Source organism: Labrus mixtus, chromosome 9 (assembly GCF_963584025.1).
Source record: "Labrus mixtus chromosome 9, fLabMix1.1, whole genome shotgun sequence".
NCBI lineage: Eukaryota > Metazoa > Chordata > Actinopteri > Labriformes > Labridae > Labrus > Labrus mixtus.
The window spans coordinates 23559749-23581972 of NC_083620.1; the positions used below are offsets into that span (position 1 = coordinate 23559749).

The window sequence follows — 22224 nt, forward strand, 5'->3', positions numbered from 1 at the left end:
AAAGAAGATGCAGGAATTACAATATCAACTTTGTCAACAACAATGACGGATAAGAACTAATCTGACTCGTTTTTTTAGCGGGTCCAATTTCCATGTCAAGATCAGCTGCTAAAGCCAGGACACAATTATTTTACATTGTTTTTATGTTTTATTTACAAAATCTCCTAGAATAAAGAAAATATTAAACATACTGAGCAATTTATAACAGAGTCAATGGTCAGTACAGAGCAAAACAGAGTTGTCAACCTTTGCCACATAGCAACAGGGGGGCTGGTTAGAGGCACTATGAAGTTAACATTGTGGGTAAAATAAAAGCTGTTAATGGACACCCACACAAACTTGTAGCTTTATTTCAACCACTGTGGAACTGTGTTTACAGAAAACAAAACTGTTGAGTTACTGGAAAACATTTGAGTTAATACTGGAAACATAAGACACCAGTGTCCAGCCTCGAGGAATCATCCTTGTTAGAACTGAATCACTGGGTTTGTCCTTTTTTTTGCTCCAGCATACGTCTTCTTTAGTTAAAGGTTAAACTCTCTCTCTCTCTCTCTCTCTCTGTCCTTGTCAGGTCTCAGAGCTGAGCGATTCTCTTTGAACCCAAACACTGGGGAGCTGCGTTCATCATCACCGCTCATCCACTCAGAGCGAGCTGACTACACCCTGACTGTGACAGCCACTGACAGAGGCCTGCCCCCTCGCAGCACCTCCTGCTCCCTCACCATTCAGGTCAGACTTTTATTGGCGCTCGGCCAGCACAAACACCCTCACCGCTCACCTATTTAATATCAAAGAATAGACCTGGGGCTGAGAGGATCCACGTCTCTGGGCCCCTCAGACCCGCTGCAGACACATCAGCCTCACTTCTGACAAGCTTCCCTCCCTTTCCCTCCTATTTCTTCCCCTGTGACTTTTCAAAAGGGAAATTTTGATCTGAAATGGAAAAATGGGTTTGAATCAAATACTCCCAGCTGGCTGATGATGAGGGCCAGCTGTAGACCGCTCTGATCAAGGTCATATTCAAAGACTTCAACACTTTTTTAACACAGTAGCTCTTTTGGAATGAGCGCCAGGGCTTTACACTCACGTAAAACACTGCATTTAAAGTAACTGAGTTAATATTTAATATAGAACAGAAAGAGAACACAATGGAAGAACGCTGGAAGGGACTTACATTTATAGGTTCCAGGAAAATAGAGTTGCCATATAAACAGTAACAATAAGTAGCAGTTCACGTTTCCCCCCTTTCCAAAAAATGAAAATCCTAAACATTAGTTAATTGTATTTAATAGTGCAGTGTTTTTCTTGCCCGCTGACGCATTTCTGTAATTTCCTTTAATAATCTTTTCAGACTGATTCTCTAAATTGATCAATGATGCCATTGGACTATAACCATGTATTTATGGAGCAATCCCTTTCCATCTAACGTGGAACCAATTCACAGCTTGTCATGTAAGATTTCAAAAGGAAAACACCATATTTATTTGATTGCCCACTTACTGGAAAATTGTTACAGTACATAGCCGTGCATCAGAATTACCCATTAAGCCTATGAATCACTATCTGTTAAGCTGCTGAAAAAGTCATCATGCATCCTCCTCCTCCTCCTCCTCCTCCTCTTGCTTTCTTCTTTTCAACTTCTTAAAGTGTCTCAGTCTAAGACTGTATCAAAGAAAGTATGTTTCATTGAAACTATGTGTCATCTCTGTTACTTATGGTGCGCCTTTATAACAAGACGAGAAGTAGAAATGTTGTATTATTTGAAGACCCTTGAACTGTTCATCAAAGTAAGTGTAAAGCAACACACAGTGCAGGAAACAGTCAAAGTACTAAATTCCATTCCTTTCACTATTCCCTCCTCTGATTGTGTGGCTGTTATCCTCAATATATTTTTTTTTTTTCCTGGCAGAGACGTGAGTAGCACATTAAGTGTGATTAAGGTTAGCAGGCGTGTTATACAAGTCTATGAAAACTTCCTGCAACTGCTTTCATTTGTTCTTAGTGACACATACAGCAGTACAAGTGAATGGAGTGGACACAATCCGTTTTTGATTTGCCCCAAACAGATGGATTATTTTCATTCTTTTTTGTAAAAAATTTAAACTTTTGTTGCGGTTTGGCATCTACATGAAGCCTTAGATCCAATGTCCGATGGCTAATTCCTCAAATACTCACACACTGTTTTTCTTTCTTGCAGGTTCTCAGCAGCAGCAAACCTACCTCTAAGACCAATTCTCTCTCCATATCCTTTAATTCTGTGGAGGAGGCAAAGCCAGGCTCTGTTATTGGTTCGGTCCGCCTCCATGACAGAGAAAACTCAGAGGAAGGGGAGGTGACCTACATGGTGGTGGGGGGCACAGATAGAGATGGGACCTTTGTAGTGGATCGTCTGACTGGAGATGTGTACCTGGCTCGTCCTCTAGACTATGAACGAGACGAGCGCTACACCCTGCAGATTGAGGTGGATGACTTCTCTCCGGCTCATCCAAGCAGCACCCTGGTCCACCTAGACATTGATGTAGAAGACAGCAATGATCACTCGCCTCAGTTCCCAGAGGACCCCTTGACCATTGTGGTGTCTGAGAGCATGGCGCCAGGCTCATCCCTTTATACTTTCCAGGCTACAGATCAGGATGGCAGTGGGCCCAACAGTGAGCTGAGGTACTCCATCCTTCACCAGTGGCCAGACACCCCAGGCCTTCTGACCCTGGACTCCTCGACTGGGATCCTCTCATTGGGCCAGGAGCTGGACCACGAGGTCACCTCAAACCTGATACTGGTCGTCAAGGCAACGGACTCTGCCCAAGATGTCAGCCAGAGACGCTGGGGTTCTGTCACAGCAAGGGTGTATGTAACTGATGAGAACGACAACCCACCAGTGTTCAGCTCGCCCACGGCCGTCAGTGTGATGGAGGACCAGCCGGTGGGCTTCGTGGCGCTGTATGTCATGGCCAGAGACGCAGACCAGGGGGAGAACGGCAGAGTCACCTACAGCATTCAGTCAGGCAACACTGGAGGAACATTTAGCCTCAACCCGAACACTGGTGAGTCATGTCTAGAGCCTGTCTAGTAAAGGCCAGGTGGTGATGGGTTAATTGCAAAGATGATTTACATGTTGGTGACAAGTTTGCATCTTATCATGTCCAACCACTAGTATCTGCTATTTTTAACTCAAACTTTCAATAACCAGAACTATATTTTAAGAACTATGCACAAATATTATTGGCATAGATGATTCAATAAATGAGCATTGAATGTAGTCGAGGTCTAGAATTGTTCCGTTTCAGTCTAGTCGTAGTATTTCAAATATCAAACATCTAAGAGAACTTTTTGAAAGAAAACGTGTAGCTCCTGAATAAGTGCGTTTCCACAATTAATATGATTCGGCTTGAATATTCTATCCATGCCTTTGTTTTTTTTTTTAGCACAAATAGCCAATGCATTTGTGTCTCTGAGAAGGAAGGAGGATACAAATAGATGATGAAATCTCAGTCAGCTGTTTTCTTTACAGGTCCACATCTTTTTTTTCTCGTCATGCTCCTTCATATTGATTGTGTTAAAACTATATTTTCAACACCTGCTGAGATTTTGAAGCTTTACTGAGTCTTCAGACATACTCAGCTCAAACTGAAATATTTACAAGGGGACAACTGAATATGCATCTGTATACCTCTGTTTTTTTGGGGGCTTTTCATGAATGTTTTTAAGCATTGCTGCCACCTCTTAATCTTGTTTTGTATCGCGTGTTTACTCCTTTTCCTTTGTTCTTCCTCCACAACAGTCATCAAACATCCACCTCCATAAACACACAAACTCTTGTAATACGTCTGCTTACGTCGGAGTACAGCACAACTCTTGCTTCACCCTTCATGACTTATTTCTCTTAGTCGGAGGCCAGGCAGACGGTGCAGTCTGCCAAATATATATAACACAAACATAGACACACTCTCGCAGACATACACTTACACAAGCATGCACACGCACAACCCATCATCTGTTATTGTGGATCTATTCCCATGAAAGACCAAAGAACCTCCAGCTCGAGCTTCTGGGAACCATTAGAGAAAGGATCAGTTACGCGTGTTTATGTGTGCACATGTGTGTACGTGTGTGTGTCGAGGCATGCACATATGTGTTTGTGTGCTTGCATGAGACTCTGTCACTTAGTCAACGCTGACCTTGGGGCTATTTGGTCCGGTGGGCTTTGTTGTGGTTTTTGAGACACGTGTTGACGTTGGCTCCGCCTTCTCCTTCAAGTCGCCAACCGGCTTGCCCCCCTGGAGCAGCTGGAGGATGGAAACATTCAGCGGCTGTCAGGCATGCCACTTCTCCTTCAGCCCAGTTTGGTGCTCACCTTGAAGTGTTCATGCGCACAGGTTATTTGTTAGAATAATGACAGAGTTAATCCTCCTTGCACCTGGTCCGCTCCTGTTTCAGGGTCAGAGACCGCAGACCTTGGACCATCTTTAAACACTCTGTTTTCATTACTTTGGCATCACAGCTAGCCACAATAGAGAGAGTTATTATTCGGATTGTATAAAGGCAGAGAGTGAGGGACACAGTCTCATCAGTCATTGTCAGTGGGGAGGTCATTAATTCAACTTCTGGAGCGAAGGGAGAGTGCACTTGGTGATAAGGTGGATTACTTCTTTGCAAAAGACAACACAATTCAGGGATTTACACATCAAATGTTGATAAATGCCTTCAGGATATAAGAAAAGAAGGATGTGTTTGTGGTGTGAGCAACCTCAGCTAACCCTCACACTGCAGTCCAAAGTGTTGGCGCCACCAGACCCGCTTAGACTTAAGATGCTGGAATTAAAAACATCCAAAATAAAAGCTATTGCCTGTGTCCCTCTGCCTTTCTTCTGCCCATGTGTTATCTGTGACCAGGAATGCTACACGATCACAGAGGAGTCAGATTTTGTGAAAATATCCCTGCCTGTAATTCCCACCAGATTAAAGTCTTAGGGGCAAGTTATCTCAGTCCTAGTGAGATACAAAGAGAAAACATGCACAAAAAAAGCTATAACCAAAGCAGGCCTGGCTCTCTTTCTTTAACAGTTGTAGCTCGTTTTAAAGCATGAAATTGAAATTGAATCAATGCAAGCTAAAACCTCTTAGGTCAGGATAATGAAAAGGCAAGAGTGCCCCCTAATTTCTACGCAGCACGGCAGGCCTGGCTGTTGCGTGTCTAGGGTGTGTGTTTACTGCTTCTCTCTCGATGGCTGCAGCACTCTCCAATGGAAAATCTCGTAAACTGTGGCCAGACTGTGGGGCTGTTAGAGCTGTGGTGGTGGTAGCACTCAGGTAGGCAGAGCTGTGTGTGTGTGTGCAGGAGATTAGCCCTGATTTGGCCCTCACACGGCAACTTTTCACACTTGCTTTTGAAATCACTTGACGACTACACACAACAGTGGAAAGTTGCATGTTTTACGGCCTTTGATAGCATGTTGTCTTACTGTGTGTTGTCCTGTGAAGCGTCTGTGAGGCTGTAATAAAGCACACCCGCACACGTACACACATACAGGAAATCTCTCCTCACGTTTCACCCTTTATTCATCTCTCGACAGGCTCTCTGTCTATTTTCAAACCTCTGGACCGTGAGGAGCAGGACGTCTTTAACCTCACGATAGTCGCCGAGGATCATGGGATACCGGCGCACTCGTCCAGCCAGCTGCTGTGTGTCCATGTGATTGATGTTAACGATGAGGTGCCCTGGTTTGAGGAGAGCCAGTACGACGCCCAGATTTCAGAGAACCAGCCCCCGGGAACTAGTGTGCTGACAGTGTTTGCCTCTGATCTGGACCAAGGTGAGAAAAACAATGTGCACAGTCTTTGTCACTTTTTAGTTATTTCTATTTTTCAACAACAGGGCTGTCCCAGAGGGTTGGTCATTTGTGTGGGATTGATTTTAGAAATTTTGATTTAGACATTAAAAAAAAAAAAAAAAAAAAAAAAAAAAGTTCTAACTAACCAACCAGACAAACATCTTAAAAACATTTCAGCCAAATGTAGCCTGGTTTAAACCAACACAGGTTTTTGGTAATAGCTATCAAATTGTGCTGTTTTAGCAAATGTCTGTGATTCTTCTCAGCTTTCACGTGCCGAGCATGTGCTCATATTAAAGACATTAACAGTTGTTTTTAATTGAGAACGACTCAGTGGGTTGGGGGTTGGGTAAAGAAACTGCACATTCTCCTGGACTTAGTCAGAATCACATAAAATAGAAGGATTATAAACTTTCTCTCCAAAAGCAATCAGTGAAGTAAACAGGTGAGGTTGCCAGACTTCTTTGTGTTAGCACGCAATCTGGCATCCAGATACATGGGGGGGGGGGGGGGGGGGGGGTCACTGCTAAATGCTTAGACAGCAAAGCTAACAACAAATAAACAGGTATGCAAGCCCATGACTTGAGTAATCGTTACATGTTTTATGAGCTGTTTTTCTTTTGTCAAATGAGTTCAGGTAAAGAATGAATCTCTCCTTTTCTAGCTTTTCTTTTTAATAACCAGAATGACTGTTTCCCTTTAGGAACCAATGGACAGGTGACTTTTGGTGGTATCTCACAGGATGGGTTCACAATAGAACCAGCTACAGGTGTCATAACAACCACCAAGTCACTTGACAGGGAGCTCCAGGAGTACTACACTCTAACAGGTACCGTCCTCTGACTCTCCGACACTGGCATGGAGATAGTTTTGCTTTGAAATACATCATATTAGATTTAACCTTTTAAAATAGCAACCTGTGGCATTCACCATCTGCATAAAGTCTCTTTTAATGCTTTTATATCTTTTTATGTGTTCACAGTTTATGCAAAGGATGGAGGTCTTCCCCCAAATTATGCCAAAGCCGCGGTGAGGATCAGAGTGCTCGATGAGAATGACAACATACCTCATTTTGGACGTCTCTACTACAGCATAGAGGTGCCTGAAAACCTGGAGGTTTTGCCTCTGTTTACAATGAGAGCTACTGACAAGGATGCTGATGAAAGTGGGGAGATTAACTACAAGATAACTGGTGAGAAGTTATTTTATTTCACTATTCGGACTCTAAATGATCGGATCAGCTGCCCCTTTGGGTTTGCATGTCACAGCTTTTTATAACCATTGGTAATTGCACTCTTGCAGCTGGAGATCCATCTGGAGACTTCAGATTGGACAGACAGTCTGGTGTGCTCTCAACTGCCAGGCCTCTGGACCGGGAGAAGAAGGCAGGGTACAAGCTAACAGTCACAGCTCAGGACCGGGGTCGCCCTCCCCTCAGCAGCACAGCTACAGTGGAGGTTACGGTCCTGGACATGAACGATAACAGCCCCCACTTTCAGAGCAGCAGCTACACTGCAGACATTTCTGAAGATGTTCCTATTGGCTCACTGGTCCTGGAGGTGAAAGCCATTGATCTGGATCAGGGCCCCAACAGCCAGGTGCTGTACTTTCTGAGCAGTGGCTGCCGAAGCATGTTTATCATAGAGCAGAACACTGGTCGCATTATCACCGCAGCACCTCTGGACAGAGAAAGAACCGCCTCTTACACCTTCGAGGTGTACGCCACTGACTCTTCCCCCGTGAACCCACTGAACTCCACTGCTCAGCTGACTGTCTACATTCAGGATGTGAACGACAATGCTCCATTCTTCATTCAAGACCCCCTTATCCTGAACATCTCTGCCAGCAGCTTGTCCAACCACAGAGTGCTGGCCACCATGAGGGCAGAAGACAAGGACTTTGGGGCTAACGGCTCTGTGTTTTACCGTTTTGCCAACCCTGTGAGGGGCTTCACCATCAACTCACTGACAGGAGATATCCAGGCCACAGAAAAGCTGCAGACTCTGACCCAAAGCCAGAGGACATTGATAGTTCAGGCCATGGACCAGGGCAACCCAGCTCAGTCCTCTCTGGGGGTGGTTATCATTTATATCAGGGAGCAGAGCTACAGCGGGATTCGCTTCTCTCGCATGGCCCGAGATGTCAGTCTGCAGGAGAACGCTGCTAAAGGTTTTTAGTCATCTAATCCTTTAACTTATATACATGAGAGTCAGTGAACTCAGTATAAAGGAAAAAGTAGATATTTAATGTTTCACAAATTGTGTTTTTCTCCTTATAGGCACAGTAGTAACACAGACTCAGGCCCAGTACCCAGATGGCTCTCAAACTGGTATCAGCTACAGTATTTTCAGTGGAAACAGAATCCAATCTTTTGGTATAAACTCCATTACTGGTAAGTGCAGAGATGGCAGCAAACCCTGCAATAAGATGTTTTTTAAATCCACAATGTGACTCATAGTTATTTTTGTCAATTAGGTGAAATTTGGGTCCAGAAATCTGAGGGTCTAGACTTTGAGGAGACCCCGAAACTCCGCCTTGTGGTGAAAGCTGAGACCGCTTCCTCCAGCTCATACATGGCTGTCAACTTAATCCTGCAGGACGTCAACGACAACTTGCCACGCTTCCAACTCCAGAATTATGTAGCCTACATTAGAGAGGCACAGGGCTACGATTTCCCCATTATCCAGGTGAAGTACCCTTTCCCTTACATGGTCATTGGCTGATGTTTGAGTGTTTAGTTGTACTGTACAAAGAAGTCAAAAATCAGAAATCTTGGATCATTTCAGGGCTCTGGAACTGAGTAGTCTATACACTTTATTTGTGCCATGAAGGCCGGTAGAAGGCCATATCTTATGAACTCTTGACTTTCATGTGGAATATTGCTCACTAGTTTATGTTGCACTTAAGCAGCTGTTGCAAACATTTCAATATTTTCATTTCCAAACTAACTTTCTCAGGTTGCTGCAGATGACCTGGACCAAGGTCAAAATGGTCAGGTGACCTACTCCATCAGGTCCTCATCCATGAGCGGCTTGTTCAAGATAGACCCACTGACCGGCAGCATCACCACTGCAGCTATCATGGACAGAGAGATCTGGACACAAACCAAGTGAGTCCAATCCTTTAAGCTTTTTTTTGTCTTTATCTGTTATCAGACTCTGCCAAGTGCCTTGCAGATAATATATTATTTTAATGGATTTTTAATCACTTGATTTTTAAAGTAAGACTTGACAAATTCCAGATGTATAGTTTCAAAATACAAAAAGCAACCAAAACCAAACTAGTGAATCTTATTTTTTGGAAAGAAGTATCTTTAAGAGCTATGTGGCTGTAATATAACACAAACAAAGTTGGGGCGAACTCAACTGAGAAACTCCTCATAGACAATTGGTGCTAACTCACATCGACACTTTAGGAAAAACTTCAGCACTCGCATTTAAGTTTTTAACTTTTAAGTATAATATTACGCAACCAAGTTCATACAAGTTTAAATTCGGTCACTGACATTCATTTTCTGGCACCAGGCTTGTTGTTACGGCAACAGACCGGGGAACCCCACGACTAGCTGGCTCTGCGACCCTGACTGTCATCATCATTGACCTCAACGACAACAGTCCCATGATTCCTCTGCCGCGAGAGATCCGAGTGCCTGAGGGTAAGTCATCTTCACAGTGGACGTAAGTCAGTAATCTTTTCTTAAAGCCTGCTCTCAATCTGCCCGGCAGCTGGCTCAGAGCGGCTCAGTGAGAAAAGTCTGACCCTGTTATACAAAAAAACTACTGCCAACTTCCTCTATTCATTTCCTGTCTGTAAGATCAAGGCTTTCCACAACAGTATTTGTCTATCTTTTCTTTATTTGTGGTAACTTTTTCAACTTTTTTTTTAACTTTGTGGTTCCTTTAATCTGAAATTTAAGTGTTTGTTCTTCTTCTGCCTCCCTACATTATGTTCACACATATACAGATACTCTGGTTGGCACAGTAATCACACAGGTAACAGGAAATGATGTGGACTCAGGGCCAGCCCTCTCTTACACACTACACTTGGAAACAAACAACCAGGGCATGTTTGGGATCCATCGCTTTGGAGGAGGGGTTTCTCTGACCGGCCCTCTGGACTATGAGGAGAGAACGTGGTACACTCTGACCGTCCGATCATCCGACTCTAAACACCAAAGCGAGGCGAACCTCACCATTCTGGTGGATGATGTGAACGATAATGCTCCAATCTTTACTCAAGACTTGTATCAGGTACTGCTACCTTCCCACACTGGTCTTCACAACTCCACACCCACTATCTTTAAGAATATTAGCATGTTTGTTAACTTGTTGAAATCACTGTAATGTATATTGTGTTTCTCATCAGGTGACTGTATCAGAGCACCTCCCAGCAGGCAGTGCAGTCGTCACAGTAACAGCCACTGACTCTGACTTTGGGGAGAACGGAAAGATTATCTACAGAGTAATGTCATCAACTAGGGGAGTCTTCTACATCGACCCTAGCAACGGTGAGGTTACTGAGTGCACATTTGTGTGTTTTCTTTTTACCTGTTTTCCAGAGCTCCACTCTATTACCCTTTATATAAATGTTATCCCCAAATGGTTCTACTTGGATGAACTTTATGGGTTTGGACATATTTGCAACAGGCATTGCAAAATATTTAATCATTTTGTTCATTAAAGCCATTGCAAAGGCAGATGTAATTTTATTTGCCTCAGATGTTTTGGTTAAGATAGCATCTAAAAGTAAGCATGTTACAAGAGAAGACTCTTTTGACCTCAAGGTATTCCATCTTCTATTCTCCGATGCAAAACCTTACCCTTAACAATCGTTCCCCTTATTATTATTTCATTTTTATGACAATATTGTTTTGTTACTTTACAGGCACTCTGTTCAGCAACCAAAAAACAGAGTTTGATTTTGAGAACCCCTCCATCCTGGTGCTTATTGAGGCGCGTGACCAGGGCACTCCACCCCTTTCATCTATAGCCACCGTCCAGGTTCAGGTGTCTGATGTCAACGACAATGCCCCCATCTTCCACCAGTCAGAGTACAGAGCCACAGTGTGTGAAGATGGGCTTCCTGGATCCACTGTTCTGACCTTGGAAGCTGTGGATGGGGACTTGTCACGGGACAACTGTGGCTTTGATTTTGCCATAGCAAGTGGCAACTCTGGTAATGCCTTCCAGATTGAGAGCAGTGTGCGTTTCTTGGAGGGCCAGGGCTTCCAGACGGTCGGCAGCCTGATCCTGGTGGAGCATCTGGACTTTGAGGCAGTGCCAAGTTATAACCTGACTGTTGTTGTATCAGACCGTGGAATCCCTCAGCGTAGCTCCAGCGTGCCTATCCTAATCAGTGTTACAGACGCCAATGACAACCCTCCTGCTTTTAGCCGAGCAGAGTACAGTGTGGTGCTGAGTGAAGGTGCAGCAGCAGGGACAGAGATTTTGCTTCTGTCTGCCACAGATCCAGACTCTGCTCCTAATGGAGAGGTCCAGTATTCCATAAGCTCAGGAGATGAGACGGACCTTTTCCAGGTGGACCAGTGGACAGGAGCCTTAAGGCTGCAGAGACCTCTGAAAAGTGAGAGACAGTTGTCCCATACGATTGTTGTCCAGGCGACTGATGGTCAAGGGCACTTCTCTTTGGCCCCAGTCATTATCGAGATAAAGGACATCAACGATAACAGGCCCTTCTTTCCCCTCAAACTTTTAACTGCGAGCGTCAGGGAAAACCAACCCAAGAATGCCTTAGTCACCATGTTGCATGCCATCGACCACGACAGAGGTGTTTTTGGACAGTTAAAGTATTATCTGTTGGACAGCTCTAATGAGGGAAAAGAGGCCTTCATCATCAACCAAACTTCCGGGGAGGTACGGACTCGCTCGACCTTTGACTTTGAGAAAGTCAACTCCTTCAGCTTTGTGGCCGTTGCCATGGATGCTGGAAACTATTCTGCTTCTGTAACAGTACAGATTTATGTCACAGGGGAGGATGAATATGATCCTGTTTTCACCTCCTCAGAGTTCTCGTTTGAAGTGCCTGAGGGATCAAAGAAAGGTCAGATTATTGGGAAAGTACAAGCCAGAGACGAAGACGGAGGCGTGGACGGCATTGTCCTGTATTCCCTCTCGGACGGTTCGCCTTATTTTGAAGTCAATAAATCAACAGGAGCAATTTCTTTAAAGATGGACAGCTACAGTAGACATATGAGTCGCTCTAAAAGAGAGCTGCGTCTGATGACACTGGAAGTGACTGCTCAGAGTCCTTTAGAGACATCCCGTGTAGCAGTAGCCAAAGTTTCCGTAGATGTGACCCACACATCTTTTGGACTCTCCACAGACATGAATATGCTGCTTATCAGTGTCATCGCAGTTTCCCTTGGTACTATAGTCATACTAATAATAATTGCTGTGGCACTGTTTTTTGTTAAATTAAGACGTAAGACGAAGGACCAAAAAGGTTGTGGAAGAACACCAGCGCCAGGCACCATGCTGCACAAGTTTGAAGAAACGAAAATAGCAGCCAATGAGATGATTTATCATCAGGCCCTTCCTGGATACGTGGCCAATCAGAGCGGCAACAGTGGAGGTCAGTACACACGGGGAGGATCACTGGATCCCTCCCACTCCAGTGGGCGGGGCTCTGCGGAGGCTGAGGCAGCAGAAGATGATGAGATCAGAATGATAAATGAATACCCTCGAGTGTCAAGTATCTCCTCGTCCATGCAGGAGCGCATTTCTGCCCGAGGTCCTGACTCTGGAATCCAGCAGGATGCAGATCAGCTTTCAGATGTTTCCTGTGAGCCATCCATAGATTGGTTCAGAGGGAAAAAACTAGGCAGTGTGAATAGTACATTATTAGCTGGCCAGGTGCCGGTCTACAGGGATGAAGGGGTTGGGTATGTGGGTGTGGGACGGGGACTCAGCATTTCCCACCCTAAAGATTATACTTTCCCAGAGGATGGGAAGCCTGCTGTGGACGGCTCCCTGACAGCCATTGTGGCCAGTGATGAGGAGCTGAGGGGCAGCTATAACTGGGACTATCTACTAAACTGGTGTCCCCAGTTTCAACCCTTAGCAAATGTTTTTACTGAAATAGCACGTTTAAAAGATGAAACCGCTCCCCCCCATCCTCGCAGGTCATTTCATCACAAAGCAAAGGCCGAGTCAAGAATCGACCCACCGCCTCTTATAACTTCTGTGGCCCACCCTGGGGCAAAAACCGTCCCTCCAAAGCCCGCAGTGGGGAGGACTTATCCCAGCTTGGCTTCTTTTCGAAGATCTCCCCTGAGTGCTGAGGGATCCATCTCCTCAGTCGCCATGTCTCCAAGCTTCTCCCCCTCTCTGTCACCACTGGCAGCACGGTCTCCTGCTATCACCCCCTTCAATGTCTCACAGGGCCCCTCTGCATCAATGATCAGCACAACTGAACACCATTTGGAACACATTGAGGAAGCGGAGCTCAGGATTTAAGTTCCAGAAAAGAATTCTTGAGAGTGACTTCAAATTGAGTCATTGCTGTCTCAGACTTTTTCTACTGTATGACCACAGGGGCTGCAGACTGAAAGGAGTCAATGCTGTTCACTTTTCCTTTGTCTTACTTACAAGTAAACAAGGTTACACTTAGAAGTCCAAATAGCTGAAGCTCTGGTGCTTACTGAAGAAAAAATGAACTACATGACTGGCTAAAATGAACAAAGCATTTTGTGTATGTGTGTGAGTGAACGTGAGTGTGTGTGTGTAGGATTAAGAAACTCCTTTTTTTTTTTCTGTTGATCAGTGTTAATTTGCACATTCAAACGGAGATTCATACATGATGTCAATATTTTGTACAAAGCATTGTCTATATTTTTATACTTCTAGTGGTTTCTGACAAGAAATGGCATTAAAGTGTCAAAGGTTGCTTAACCTCAGAATATATTTCTTTATTTGTATATTTGTTAATTGTACTGTATACTTGTTTTACTGTACTGTAAATCGATTTAATCTCCTGTAATGCTTAACGTGTGGTTTGAAATGAAGTTCTTCATAAATGCTTTTTGAATTGGGATTATTGTAAATATTAATAGAGGAGGAAACGTCCTTGCTTGAACAAATGAAACATCAGTCAGAATAGAGTATTGTGTGATCAGATTTTCTACAGTCCTGTGTTTGATCTCACATCAAAAGGTAATCGTGAATGTGAAATGCTGAGTTGTTTAAGTCCTCGACATAGGTCTCTGCATTTTCTGCAAAGGAAGACTGAATTTGACATCCAGTGATCGTGTCCTTCAGGTGCCCTGGCTTTAACTTTTCACTGTGAGCCTTACTGCTTTCACTTTGCATTGTGAAAATAGCTGTGTGATAAATGTAAAACTGTTTGCTTTATCTGCGGTGTAATTATTCCACAGAATGTGAGCAGGTTTGGGCCATTTGTCTCCTCATCTAATGCTCATTAGTCAAATGTTTAAGAGACATTAAGGCTCTAAATCAGAACTGCCCAGACTCTGAAAAGTAGCCATTTCCATTTTTGTCCAGATTTATTGCATATGAGTAAAAAAAAATGGTAATGAATGTCATTTGAACCACATTTGTGTCCATATGTTCTATAGCACTACTAGAATACTCTGTGGATTACTATAAAATGTTACTTTTTAAAGAATGAAAGTGTTTATTTATGAATGTTTAATCACAACCAGAATGTTTCCAAGTTAATTAAAAGAAATTCATGTCATGTACATGTTCAGCCATGATTCACAAAATGCTTGTACACAGATGCCTATGTCTTAGATACAGTACATCCATGAATGTGTTTTTGTTGCCTTTAAAAAAAAGTGAAATGTCTACATTAACAATTACATAGTGCCCTTACATGACCTGAACGTGGATTTCTATCTCTTTAAAAAAATATATAATATTGCTTATTGGCTTATTAATACTGTCTAAGGTAACGCTAACATTAAACAGTATTTTTATTTATTATAGTTTGACCTGAGAAGCTAAGAGGCTTGTTAAATTATTAACAAGTATGCTATTTTGACCATGGCCAAATATATAGAAACACTACCTATTTGATCAAATGAAGGTACCTTGATGTTTGTATTGTTTTCTGTTGATCGGTGTTAGCTGCCACTTATTTAATGTTTGTTCAAACTGCACAAAACGGTGCCATAAAAGAGAAAATCCTCCAAATGTTCACACTTTTACACTTCAGAGAAATGTTTTTGAGCAAAAAGTGCCTGATTAAAGTACTTATGAGAACACATTGTCACATCTGTCTTTCTCACCCAGTGGAACTACACGAAAATAAATCACATGATAATAGTTTTAATGTGAAAACAAAATATTTCGCTGTGCATGGTTTTTTGTATCCGTTCTACTCACAAACGGTGAAGTCAAACATGAGGGCAGTGAGATGACACCGAGGAGAAAAAAACATGAGCAGTGTTCTGCTCGGAGGGTTTATAAATTAGGCTCCTCTGAACGCTGATGTGTTGTTGATTTAAACATTAAGTCACGAGCACTACTCTGTAACCTTATATGAACTCAGACGTCCCTGTTTTCTCAGAGGCCTCAAAAAGCCTGGTTCACTCCCAGAATTGCCCAATCCCAGGAAAACATATCTCAAATGAACAAAGATTTGGTTTAATGATAGCCATTAAGTGTTATTTGAAATCTGATAATAATCATATATGATGTTACACAACCCCAATACCATACTTATGTAAAGTAATGACTTTTCAGAGGCCTCTGAAAGCAGCCACGCACTTCTGAAGCTTTCTCTCTGCATTCAATTCTCAAATTAACCATAGTCAGTTCATTACTTTCTTTTAACACCACACCTACATGAAGTCAGACCTCTCTCAGTCCTGCTTTTGCGCCTATTCATCCACTCTGCCAAAAGATCTCTTTCACATTATGTTTTGTAGCTCAGAAGTCATTCATCATGTAACACTGACCACACCAAACTCCAGGTTTAATTTCAGATATTTATCTTTTTCCTGTATGCATATCATTTTCCCATTCTTAAATCATAACATCTCTATTGTTGTCCCTGGCTTTACTTGTCTTTGTTTTTGATATTTCAGTCTCTTTCGCCATTCTGACTAATTAGCCTCAATGCCTATTCCCCAGATTGTATAACTCTTAAGAACAGCTTGATTAGAAAAAGCAAAGTAGAGAAAAGTCTATGTCTGAAGCCACGGTTTAGTATTACTAGAATGTTTTCATATTGTCATCGATGTTTAAAACTAAATCGGAGCTCTCGAATGAAAGCATGATGTAACAGAAACATCAAAAGGACTCACTTGTTTTACCCCAGTGAACTTTTGATCAAACAGCAGAAAGTTCAAGTCGTGAAATCTAAACTTTTCCTCTTAAAATGCATTTGTCAGGACTCTTTTGAACTTTTTCACATATTAGAAGGAATGCATGTCAACAAGGTTTCTAAGTAGTGTTATTTCTAAGTACCCAACCCCACCTGTCATGAGAACTCATTGCATCACTCACACTTTTCCCGAGGCTAGACTCCTGCTGCCTGATGAAACAGAGCTGAAACTGGACTAGTGTATTTTGTCTGTTCCAGGGCCTGCCTCAGCCCCTTATGGAGCTGAAACTTAAACCATGTGGTCTTCTGCGCAATTAAATACACACACGCATACGGGCGGAGCTCACTGAACTGGACAGCCTGTGATGATACACTCAGCTTGACTGTCATAGCAGACTCAGGTTATGAGATTGATGCTGTGACCCAAACCGAGCACCTAAGATCAGTGGCCAGTATATACACAACAGAACTCAGATGATAGGAGAGAGAGGGCATACGCCAAGTCATTACTCAAAGCTTAAATTAAAGGCTCGGTGTAAACCAGATGAAATCTATCATTTTCTCGTCAACACAAAGTGTAGGCAGCTCTGTTAACATGCAATCTCCTGCAGTGACGTTCTGCACCAACCTCTGTGTCTCTTATTGAGTTGTCAGTGCTGTCATGCTCATCAGAAACTGAAAATCAATTTCCTTAGCGTCATATTTTTGTGACTTACTGGTCATTATAACATTATACTCTTTCTGTTCATTGAAGAGGTTTTGGAAACACTGACTTAATAAGCCGTGGGAGTGCAGAAAGAGATACTGTCTCAGCATCCACTAACCATGTTAGAAAGTCTTGAGCTTGGCATTTTTAGCCAAAGGCACTTTTTTGAAGTAGAACTGAGTTAAAACAATCAATGCAGAAAACAAGATTATTATTATTTATTTTTTGGGGGGAGGGGGGGTATGCCTTTATTTGAGAGGCAAGGCAGTGGATAAAGTCAGAAATCAGGGAGAAAGATTGGGGAATGACATACGGCAAAGGAGCCACGGGTTGGTTTTGAACCTGGGATGGGTCGGACAAACCACTAGCCATGCACCGGCACCCCACGGAAAAAAAGATTTACTTCTGCAGGGTATAGAAGTAAAATGTGTTAATAAATGTACAAAACAAAACCATAAAATAACCAAAACCCAAATTCACCTGAAAAAGACTCCTGGTAAAAACCTATTTACTTCAGTTGACCCATGGATAACCAAATTAATCTTACGTTACTATGGTAACAACAGCTGACAACTCCTGCTAGTCAGCAGCTGCCTACCAGCTACAGCTAAGGTGAGCCCGAAGGACACAGAAGTAGCTTATTTTCTGCTCAAGACGCTAAAATTAAGTATTAATTCAGCTCATTTGGACAGCCCTCTTCTTAACCATCCTCACTATTCTTTATCACCAGCACAACAATGTCTCCACCATGTACGCATTCTCTTTTGCTTGTAAGCAGTCTTTTATAATCACCACTAGCATCAGTTGCTCTCCCTAATAAGACCATCATGAGCTGATCAACACAACGCCTAAAATAGAAACTAATACAGTCTTGTATTTTAATATGGTGCTGCTAATCAAATTGCACAGTTGCACGGTGCTGCTAATCAAAAAGCAGCAAAGGTAAAAGCGATTATCTTTAATTTATGTTATCTTTAATTATCTTTCATTTATGTTAATGAAATGTTATCATCACTGAAAATCTAAATTTTCTTGATAAATGTATCGTCTCTCATTTGTATTCTGTTTCAGTGTGGTCACTTTTTTTTTTCCACAGAGGAACATCCAGCCTTTGAAATCCTCAAACCTCCTTCTGCACAAAAGTGTTGTTATTCATATTGATCAGTTTCACACTTTGATCAAAGAATATGCTAATCATCTTATTTCATGCATTGTTGAATGATTTCCTTTTGTCACCTGTAGCGCACCCTTCTGAATAAATGCAGTATTTTCTTGCGACACATTACAATAATTGGGTTATTTCCGCTGTGGAATCACCATGCATTTAACTGACAGCCAATCTGTGGAGAAAGATGTTTTCTCTTTAGTCTTTTTAGATTGTGTATGACCTTGGCATACCAGGTTAATGTTTGACTGTCAGTGCGTAAAGTGTTTAATGTGCATTGCATATAGAACTGTATAGATGCATGTATTCATACTGGGACACAGTTTGTTTCAAAGGTCAGAAGTGGTGTTGAACTCTCCAGACATCTGAAAGCTTCACATGATGGAGATCCTACAGTCAAAAATAATACATCATGATGAATTACAAACTCCATCCAAAACATATCATAGTGAGCTTTTATTTTACATCAGGACATTGATTTTGTCATATTTGGTTTAATAGACCAGCTTAAATAACTGCAGTGTAGTTAAAACAAAAATGTGGTATGTTCTTTGGCTAGTGAAAAGTCATTATTGGCTTGAAATTTATTTTTCTCACCAGTCACTGGCAGGATTCTGCACATTCTGCTCATCTGCTCACTTGCCTCTTCTCAGTAATTTTCCACTACTCTCACCTCTGCTTCTAACTGTCTGCTGGCCACTCCCACCTCATCAGCCAACTCAGCTCACCTGTGCAAGCAGCTGCCTGATATCTGTTATCAAGCAAATAGTGAATTGTCAGATTGTTACTCTCCTTTAATGCAAAACTGTTCAGCTCTTCAACGTTTTGCCCCTGCCTCTCTGATGTTTGGCTTCAACTTGTTTCCCTGACTCTCTCTGTGTTGCCACTCTTGTCTTTGTGTACATCCTGTGGACACTTACCTACTGGCTCCTAGAACATCCACCCGGCCCCAACTAAACACACATCTGTTCCCTACTGGTTTGTTGGCTTCAAGTCTTTGGACCTGCTGCTACCTCGACACACGTTGTACCTTTGCCCTGTTATGAACTTTGTGAGCATGGGTGTGAGTCTCCGCCTCACCCACTAACCTGTCTCCTGGTTTGGCTCACCCAGCCCAAGCCCCATGCTGCCAAGTCCATATGGCTCCAAGCCTGGTAGAGTTCCAGAGGTTCCTGTACACGATTACAGCAGGTGAGTAAACAGTAACTGATCACCAAGAATGTCACAGGTCAGACTTCTACAAGTAAATCACCCAGAAGGTTGGACATCTCATGGTCAAGACTTTCAAAATAAGTATTCGTATAAGAGGGAAGTTTGAAAGCCAGAAATCTTGACGCTTCACAACGGTTTTAGAACCAAAACGAATGAATGCCAATCATGCTTTAACAGTACTGAATCTTAAAAGTTAATGCATTACAAAAGTTTGCTGGGGTTTTTTTCACAGTCTCCTTCACTCTAAGTTATAGAGGTACTCTGAAGCTCAAATCATTGAAATAATTAACTATAATTTAAAATAAGAATTCCAAGAAAAGTACAGATAATGTGAGAGTGCATTTACAGTGCAGTGTTGAAAGTGATTGAAATCCTCCAGTGTAGCTGCTGATTTCAGCATACTGTGGCTTAGGATGGGAACACTGTGTCACATGTTGTTTACATGCCTACCTGACATTAAAGATCGAACAATTATCAACCCTTACTCAGATGTTCCAGAGAACTTTGATGCTCTCTAGCTGCAGAGAGCTCTTGCTGCCCTGAAGGCTTAATGACTATAACGACTGCAGGATATAATGGTTTTAACATGGCCTCTGCAGAAGAGCTTGTGCCATGGCTCCTTCTCACTGTCGAAAGTTCAAAAGCCCTTTTCTATAAAGAAGCTTCCAATACAGGCACACTTTCAGAGGTAGTTAGCCGAGCAAGATAAAATCTCTTTTTATAATCTAGGCAGTGATCTCATCGACATAGAGTGTATGATGTGACGGATCAAAAGATGTAATTCCAGCTGAAGGGATCAGTCGAATAAGAAGTGATTCACAGTGAAGGATGTGGACTTGTGGAAACGGGAATCCTTGCATTCAGGTGTGAGCTGCTCTGTCGGCAGGCCCTTAGGTAAGAACCACTCTCTGCTCTGCGAGAGAGGTCCAGGCTACCGTCCAGTTAAAATGAGGCCAGACCAGAGAGAGAGAGGTCTCTCTGCTCATGCTTGGATTACCCATAAACCCCTCATACCTGCTGCTTGCACGGAAGTCTCCGCTTCTTGTTCCCTGAGCAGAGGCCTGGCTCCAGGGATGCTCCATCCACAGCTTACCACAATCCTTTTTACAAACACTCCGCAGAGACTTTTCCCCCCTCTGATCGTCCTGTCTCTTACGAGTGCTGTTTTTTCCCCGGCCCTCTCTTCAAGGTCTCGCCAGGCTACTTGCGTGACTAGAGGGAGTGGAAAAAAAAAAGTTTTCAAAACCCATTGGCACGCGAGCCCCAAATCTATTTTTGGAGAGCGTTCTTTTTTTCTTTGAAAACAAAAAAGCCACAGGGAGAAATAGGCAATACGAGGGTGAAGGGGGTCTGTTTCTCATTTGGCCGAGCCTGCCTCCTGTCCTGCCCCGCCAGCGTCACAACCACAGCACTATGGGGAGAGAGGGTGGCTCAGACTAGGGAGGAGAAGTGTTTTTCCTCCAAAACCACAGCCAAAACTACGGACCCTCTTCTTAGCCCTTGTCACTTAGCAACCAGCCCGGCCTGCTTCCCATTACTAGGCCATCTGCTTGTGTTTCAAGCTTTACTTTAGTTTGATTTGTTTCGCCCCATTTTTTACTTTGTCTTTCAATTTACCATGATTAAATTACTACATTTAATTCATCCTTCACTGTTAATTCTTTTTCAACAGGCATTGTTTGGTAGGCTTCTTGCTGAAGCCTTTCCTGCGTTGCAACCCATAGCTTAATTCCACTCTGCCTTGATGATTTGTTGCAGTTATTGTGTGCAGCGGATTGTGGAGGAGAGAGGCGATGACACAGGATTCCCATAAATTATGTATGAGGCGTTTATTCTTTGACAAGATGAATATATTCTTCCCTCTTTTTAGAGCAACATATTTACAATTGAGGGTCAAAACAGCTCCGATTTTGTGAAGAGAGTAACTGCTGTGCTATAACACTGAAATGTCTGACTCATTTTCCCCCAAAGCTATTCTTGCAAAACAAAACGTGATGACACTGGATGGAAAGAAAATTCCCAGGTGTGTAGTGAATGCTCTGTGAAAAATCCCCCCCCCCCTCCCCCCAATTCAATTGATAGCAAAACAGTTAACAAAAGTTAAGCATAGTTTTACAACAGGCATATGTTATCCTTGTTGACTGTCGACAAGAATCTTTGTTTACGCCAAATTAACATTTCCTTTGTTCTCTTTCAAAAGAGGCAACAAAAGAACATGTGATCTTGTCTGAGATATAATAAATTCAAATGATGATGATGTCACAGCTTTTAAGTTGGGCTATTAAGGCTGACGTCTAATCAGAGTTTATAATGACAACAAGTTGTAATTATGCCAATTTGGGCCAGAGATGCAGCAGTCTGTCAGTCTGATGGGCCAACACATTATGACATGAATGAAATGGAGAGCTTTGTGGTTATAGAGTATAATGACTCACAGCAGTGCACTGCTGCTCTGATGACGATGTGTTTCCCATCACAGATTCTGCGATGGGAAATTTCTTGAGGAAATTTCGGAAAACCACGATACCCTCAACTGATTGTTTCAAAACAAAGACCTATTTTTCTATTTCAGCTTACTGTACATCAGCAGAGAACATGGCCAAACATCTCATTGTACAGTATCAGTTTATTTACTATTCAAGACCTTTTGTGTCCATTAAAAATGCCCCATATGCAAAATGGTCTGAAATATGAAGTATATATACAAACTCCTGAATGAAAGGAACTGAGTGATTATAGACACGTTTAATGTTCTGTGCTATAAGACCAAACCTCCCATTTTCAACAGACTTCACCTCCTACACTTTAACTTATTAACGTACAACTTTCGTTATGCATGATCAGGCTCCATTTTCATATCCAGTCAGACAGTTTCATTAATATAAAACATTTGGTCAAGGACTTTTTCTAAGATTAATTAAACATGATAACAGTAGATTAAATCAAATGATGAAGGATGAGATAACTCTCTGCTCTGTGATGATTAAAGAAAGACTATACGC

The 22224-nt window shown here is 42.5% G+C and overlaps 1 protein-coding gene across 1 annotated transcript; it reads left to right on the forward strand.

Annotated features, from left to right (window-relative positions):
- The first annotated feature begins 1748 nt into the window (after nucleotides 1–1748).
- On the forward strand, nucleotides 1749–15073 carry LOC132979956 (protocadherin-16-like). The gene is made up of 13 exons (XM_061045780.1): nucleotides 1749–1787; nucleotides 2198–3044; nucleotides 5574–5813; nucleotides 6535–6660; nucleotides 6814–7023; nucleotides 7134–8000; nucleotides 8110–8223; nucleotides 8307–8518; nucleotides 8789–8940; nucleotides 9356–9486; nucleotides 9795–10081; nucleotides 10197–10338; nucleotides 10716–15073. The coding sequence occupies exons 1-13, from the start codon at nucleotides 1749–1751 to the stop codon at nucleotides 13304–13306; spliced, it is 5958 nt and encodes a 1985-aa protein (XP_060901763.1). The 3' UTR covers nucleotides 13307–15073.
- Nucleotides 15074–22224: the final 7151 nt, after the last annotated feature.